Here is a 7,428-nt window from a genome sequence, read left to right as displayed (position 1 = left end):
AGGGACCTGCCTGAGAGATCCAGTTTCTGGGAGTGAAGTGGCAAGACGGATGGCGTCAGATTCCCACCGATGTCATCAACAAGATCACAGCAATGTCTCCACCATCCAGCAAGAAAGAAACACAAGCTTTCCTAGGTCCTAGGCACCATAGGTTTTTGGAGGATGCACATTCCTGAGTACAGTCAGATCGTGAGCCCTCTCTACCTGGTCACCCGTAAGAAGAACACTTTCCAGTGGGGCCCTGAGCAGCAACAAGCCTTTGCACAGATCAAGCAGGAGATCGCTCATGCAGTAGCCCTTGGCCCAGTCAGGACAGGACCAGAGGTGAAGAACGTGCTCTACTCTGCAGCTGGGAACCATGGCTTGTCCTGGAGCCTTTGGCAGAAGGTGCCTGGGGAGACTCGAGGCCGACCACTGGGATTTTGGAGTCAAAGCTACAGAGGCTCTGAAGCCAACTACACTCCCACAGAGAAAGAAATCTTGGCTGCCTACGAAGGAGTCCAGGCTGCCTCAGAGGTAATAGGCACTGAAGCACAACTCCTCCTGGCACCTCGACTACCAGTACTGGGGTGGATGTTCAAAGCAAAAGTTCCCTCTACACACCATGCCACCAGTGCTACATGGAGCAAATGGATTGCAGTTATCACACAGCATGCCTGTATTGGAAATCTGAATCTCCCTGGGATTCTGGAAATAATTACAAACTGGCCAGAAGGTGAAAACTTTGGTCTCGCTGATGAAGGGGAACAAGAAGCGACACGGGCTGAGGAAGCTCCACCATACAACCAACTGCCAGCAGAAGATACACGATATGCTCGTTTTACTGATGGTTTTGGCCGCATTGTGGGAATGAACCGAAAGTGGAAAGCAGCCGTATGGAGCCCCACACGACAGGTGGCAGAGGCCACTGAAGGAGAAGGTGGGTCAAGCCAACTTGCTGAACTCAAAGCTGTTCAACTGGCCCTGGACATTGCTGAGAGAGAGAAGTGGCCAAAGCTCTACCTTTATACTGATTCATGGATGGTAGCCAATGCTCTGTGGGGATGGCTGGAGAGCTGGAAACAGGCTAACTGGCAACGTAGAAGAAAACCAATTGCGACTGCTGATGAGTGGAAAGACATTGCTACCAGGGTAGGGAGGCTACCTGTGAAGGTCCACCATGTGGATGCTCATGTTCCCAAAGAGTAGAGCTAATGAGGAGCGCCAAAACAAGGAGCAGGTAGATCAGGCTGCAAAGATAGAAGTGTCAAAGATAGACTTAGATTGGAAACATAAAGGAGAGTTATTCCTAGCTTGATGGGCCCACGATGCCTCAGGCCATCAGGGCAGGGATGCCACCTGTAAGTGGGCACGAGACCGAGGGGTGGATCTAACCATGGACAGTATTTCTCAGGTTATCCATGACTGTGAGACGTGTGCTGCCATCAAGCAGGCCAAGCGAGTGAAGCCCCTGTGGTACGGTGGGCGGTGGTCCAAGTACAAGTACGGGGAGGCCTGGCAGATTGACTCCATCACACTGCCCCAGACACGCCAGGGCAAGCGCTACGTGCTGACCATGGTGGAGGCCACCACTGGATGGTTGGAAACCTACCCTGTGTCTCATGCTACAGCCCAGAACACCATCCTGGGCCTGGAAAAGCAAGTTCTGTGGAGACATGGCAGCCCTGAGAGGATCGAGTCAGACAATGGGACTCATTTCAAGAACCACCTTATCAACACCTGGGCTAGGGAACATGGCATTGAGTGGGTGTACCATATCCCCTACCATGCACCAGCTGCAGGAAAAGTGGAGAGGTACAACGGACTGTTAAAAACCACATTGAAAGCATTAGGTGGGGGAGCTTTCAAAAACTGGGAGCAGCATCTGGCAAAAGCCACCTGGTTAGTTCACACCCGAGGCTCTACTAACCGAGTGGGCCCTGCCCAATCTGAGCCTTTGCACAGAGTAGATGGAGACAAAGTCCCAGTGGTACATGTCAAAGGTTTGTTAGGGAAGACAGTTTGGATTAATCCTGCCTCAAATACAAACCCATTCGTGGGGTTGTTTTTGCTCAGGGACCAGGTTGCACATGGTGGATAATGGAAAAGATCGAAGAACACGTGTACCTCAGGGAGATCTGATTGTTGGGTGAGACCTATGTGTAATGATCACTGTTTGCTGAATGCTATTACCATTGTCTGTGTATAGCTGCATAATGGAGGTATAGTATATGTGTTTGTAGAATTAGAATTTATATTAGTTTTAGTAGTAAGCAGACGATATGGGGTGGAATGTCCTGGGTTGACTATATGATGCTTTTACCCCGATCATCTCGTTTTGTCTATGCTGAGTAATAAGTTTTGCACCTTTAAGTCTTGTTGCAGAGAGTGCAGGGGGGAGAGAAGAAGCACACAGCTTTTTTTCAGACACTGCTCTAACTCCTACACTTTGCTGCTCCTGGACTGTGTTGTCTGTGGATGGACAGACAGCGGGACAGAGCTCTTTTTTGGTTTTAGTTAGTTTAGCTAGCTGAGGCAAAGTAGTTCCCTGGACTGTTTTTTTTCCTTTTTCTTTGGACCTCTTGAAACCTGCTCTGGACTGAACACCCAGGGGAGCACTGGCAGCTGCACCTGTGGCCCACCGGGCCGGGCCTGGCCTGCGACAATTCCAGCACCAGAGGGACTGATCAGAGACTGAGTGAGCTGAGCCGCAACCTGGGGACGGGGTTTTCTCAGTTTGTTAGGTCTTTTGGAGCGGCAAGGGGTTTTATTGTTTAATAAACAGTTTTTTTCCAGTTTTCTCCAAGGAGGTATTTTCTCTCAGACTGATTGGGGGGAGAGGCCGATTGAATTTGCTTTCCTACCAGAGCCCCTTTGGGGATTCTCTCCCAAATTTGCTCTAAACCAGGACACCATCTCATGCAAGAGGCACATGTACACGCCCTCCCTTCACAAGTCTTTCACAACCAAGGCTGTCTGGTGGCAATGATACCGAGGGGGAAAGGGGACTATGGGGAGAACAGAGGATGTCTAAACAACAAGACTGTGATAACATATCTACATATCAATAAAACTTCTTTTAACATATATACAATTTTCATCCTTTATTTGCGAGAGCAAATCCATCACATTACCTAGCTATAACAATGATTCTAAGTAAAAAACAGAGTGGTTTAGGTTTTTGACTGTGTCATGCAAACTGCTGTGAGCTTGATAATACTAATAGTGTATTCTAGTGGTAAAAACTATTTGCCTGGGTTTTAATAAGATTCGGGCTGATACTTTATTTATACTGCTGTTCTTTTCCTCCAAATTTAGACCCATTCAAGAGTCTGCTGTTCACATATCTGACAGTTTGGTGTATCAATGTCTTTATTCATGTGTCTTAGATTATATTTCATTTGCCTACCTATGTCACCATCCTTATTCACATAAATTCCAAGGATTCATCTAGGAATGCAAAAATCGTATTTAAAGTGCACTAACCATTGGAATAAATAGTTTGTTATGGAAATATCATAAAGCATTTGTAAAATATTTGTATATTCTTTTTTCATCTTCTCATTTCCTGACTAGTGTTCATTAATGATTTTTCATGGGGGAGAACAGAAGAACAAACTACAGGACACCAGAAGCATAAAGAGATGGTCCTTTTAGTTTGGGTCAGTAGCCTATTTTAATGCTGCAGAAAGAAGAATACTCCCTGCACTATGAATGTGTAAAGGTGGTAAACCTGAAATTTGATCCTGATACTTCAGGCAAATTCCAGAGACTTTTTGACCTGTAGCTCTGCTAGAATCAATGTTCCTGGATAGTTCTTTGTGACTGCTGTGTTTAATCACTGTGGTTACCCAAAGCTGCAATTAGGAATTAAATACTGTACTAGTAGAGAAAAGCAGGGGACACAACACTGTACCTTCACTGAAAGCAGATGTGCTTGCATGCATGCAGGTTGACTCTAGCAATTCAAACTACTGTTTGAGCTTCTCTGACATAGAATGCTGAGTTTGTTGTAGCCAGAGGCAGTAATTTTATTCTCATGTCATAGTCACATTTCCCTAATGACACAGATTGCACATAGACAATGAGGCATGATAAACCAAGACTTCAGAAAAACTTTTTCAAACATCTCCCACAGAAACTGCAGTGTTATCATGTCTCTATACAATATATAGGGAATAAATTATCCCTGTATTAACTATAAACTGTTGAGCCTTTTAACTCTGTTTTACATGATCAGTAGTGTTCCAGAAATTATAACTATTGTTTTGTGGGTATACATATAAAATAAATTTACAGGTCCTGTTCTGTTCCTACTGCATGTTCTATTCATTTGGTTTTTACAATTCATAGAATATCCTGAGTTGGAAGGGACCCATGAGGATCAGAGTCCAGCTTCCGGCCTTGCACAAAACACCCCGGAATCACACCATGTGCCTGAGAGCACTTGTAAGTAGACAATCTGCCCTGCATGTTTATCCTGACTTTCAAAAGAAAAATCCCTATATTGTTCAAAACTATACAGATCAAACATTCAGAAAAAGAAATCTTTTTTTTATTCTATGACACTGGGTTAATACAATAAGTATACAAAGCTTCTGAACTACTCAGGCATGCAACAGAAGGACAGAAGTGCATTTGTAGAGAACTATGACATTCATCAGGATGGCAGAGCATTATTAGTAATTTACAAAATATACAAACATCCCCAGATAAATAAAATCAACTCCTAAATTACAAATCAATGACTACAGACACTCCAGTGTTTAAACTTCATGCTGTGAACTCAATTTGCTACAACACTACAAAATGACAACTTAAGTGGGCACCATACTCTGATTAATTAATAAGTGTAAAATCTAGTTTTAGTTAGGTACAAAATATTCTAACAAATATCAACCTTCTGTTGTCAAAGGTAAACTCAAACACCACCTCCCTCCCTTTAGGGCTGCAAAACATCAGAGATTTCTGGTTTGAATAATTCACATGTAATTGAACCTTGAATTTCACTTAGGAGGTTAAAATCTGTACATTCAACCCATGACATTGCAAATCAACAATCCATACATATATATATAAAAAACATTAAATATGTTTTCTCAATGAACAGTTAAACTTTGAGGGGAGGGGGGAATCTAACTGTCAAATTCAGGTTTTATTCCTAATGTTTCTTTCATAATATATTTTGGTAATGTATGCTATTATGCAATCTTAGAACTTAAATTAAATTGCAAGGATGATGTGTCTGGGATTCATATCCAAAAGATATCCAAGAGAACTTCTTAAATTCAACTCAAAAGTAACCATAGTAGAGTTCCTAGATACAACCCTCAAGTTAAATAAAAAAGATTATGAAAAGAACGATTTTGAGATACAGCTGCTAGAGGTGTGATGCCTGATCTCAACAGAAAATTGTGACTTCTGTCTGGAAAGTGTTTAATAACATTCCACCCAAATGTAAGTTTAGTGTTAGCATAGAATTGTAGAGCCCCTATTACACAGAATATTTAAATTAATTTTAACTTCATGATGCAGAGAATATTTAGAAATAAGTATATTCAGTAATATAAACTTCAGCATAGGTGAAACTACTGCATTAGTCCAAATTCAAGATGGATTTAATGAAACTGGTAAAAGAAAGGATACTAGTAGGGACTTCATGCTAACAGTACAGTCCTGATCAGGGGATTAAGCGACAGATTTTCTTTTTTGTAATACTATTATGCTATAATAAATACACTGCAGTGAAAAAAAAATCTATCAAAGTCTGTTCACATTCAGAACATGGAGGGGCCTCAGAATTTTTACCTTTTACTAAAGGTAATACACCTTAAGAGCTGAATTAATTTCATCTACAGTGTGTACTTATACAGGTTATGGGATAGGGTCCCTTCCTGTTTTAATTTTCTAAAACAGAGTTTAAAAAAAGCCCAAGTATTGTGCATAAGACTCATGAGGCAATCCAAGAATATCAAATAGCCATCAAAGGAGAGAAATGGCACTTAATAGAAAGATCTGATTCAATTCTAGAATATTTTGATAGTATGCACTGTTCAGTTCCACAGCACCAATTTAACCTCTTAGGCCTCCAGTTCAATGAGCTAAAATTAGCTTTGTGAAAGATGAAGATTTCTCACTTTTCTAATTCAAAAGTTTAAAAGCTGTTTTTCCTTCCATCTTAAATGAAATCACAGAAATAGCTGAGTTAAAATGAAAGCATGTATCTGTTAAATGCCATTGCTTAAAAAGCATAATTTTAGGAAATTATATACTGTATATTTTGATTTTTGGACAAGCAGTAAACATTGTGACTGATAAGGCGGGAGATTTACTACCACTGTTAAATACAAATCTACACATCCCAAACACAACAAAAACACCACTGCATGTTAAGAGGGAAGTGTGGCATGAAACTAGTGTTCTAGAGGTCAATATTTGTTTCTTTTCCAACAAAATGACTGCCCCAAGACATGAATACTGAAATTAAAAATAGAAAATATATAATAATTTAGATCTGTGATTGAAATCATCAGTTAACTTCCTTAAACTATATAGTGCATTGTACATTCTATTACAGAGAATGTTTCTGCATCATAGTAATTTCTCACAGGTAGAGAACACTCCATGAAAATAGATAGAAACAAATGATATAACTTTGTGCAGGCAAATTCTGGACCAAAACACTATTTAAACAAGTACAGATGACAGTATTCATGCAAAATTACAGGTTTCTATCAAAAGACTTATCCTAAAAACAACCCAAGAAAATAATTTATATCTATTCTAATTGTATTTGTCCTCCAGCAGCTGCTGAAATTGCAAAAGCATAGCCAAACCTAACTTTTTACATCTCTCGGTCTACCCCATTTATAGCAGAAATAGGGAAAACAGTTTTTACAAAGGAAAACAATTTAGCCAAAGTTCTTTCCTGAAGTTAAAAAAACCCACCAAGATGAACCACTAAAAAACTCTCCAAATTCTTAATATATTTGATCATTGTATACAACAATTCATTCTCATTCAGTTGTTGAAACCACTTATCCTCCCTAAATAAGGAAAGTTTATTATTCCAAAATGCAACATTTCAAATAAGCACAGAGAATGGTTATCTTTTAAAAATAAGCAAATTATAAAATAAACAAACATTTCCCATTTTACCTATGCACTGCTGCAGAAGAAACAAATATGCTGTATGTATCCTGATATATGTTTTTAGGGAATATAATAAGTGACTGGAAAATAAAGTACAATGGAAGAGAACTGTCATGATTTTTTATATTTCCCTACATTCAGTTACCCTTGAACACATTCTGAGCTGCACTGGTTGCTGCTGTTGATGCAGCGTTGGCTGCAGCAGTTTGTACAGTTTTGTTGGACATCACTCCTGTTGCAAACTCCTGCTGCGCTTTCTCAAAACTAGCGCCAGTAATGTGGTAGAGACCATGCACC

At 40.5% G+C, this 7,428-nt stretch overlaps 1 protein-coding gene across 1 annotated transcript in view; it reads right to left on the bottom strand.

Moving 5' to 3' along the window:
- Positions 1–4,540: 4,540 nt before the first annotated feature.
- LOC132086173 (secretory carrier-associated membrane protein 1-like) overlaps positions 4,541–7,428 on the bottom strand; it is a 105,702-nt gene continuing 102,814 nt past the window's right edge. The window contains exon 9 of the mRNA XM_059491642.1: positions 4,541–7,427. Within this exon, the coding sequence (XP_059347625.1) occupies positions 7,269–7,427 (159 nt within the window). The 3' untranslated portion in view covers positions 4,541–7,268. The remainder of the gene's footprint in view (position 7,428) is intronic.

This window comes from Ammospiza nelsoni, chromosome W (assembly GCF_027579445.1).
Source record: "Ammospiza nelsoni isolate bAmmNel1 chromosome W, bAmmNel1.pri, whole genome shotgun sequence".
Lineage (NCBI taxonomy): Eukaryota > Metazoa > Chordata > Aves > Passeriformes > Passerellidae > Ammospiza > Ammospiza nelsoni.
This window is presented reverse-complemented; position numbering and strand designations above follow the sequence as displayed.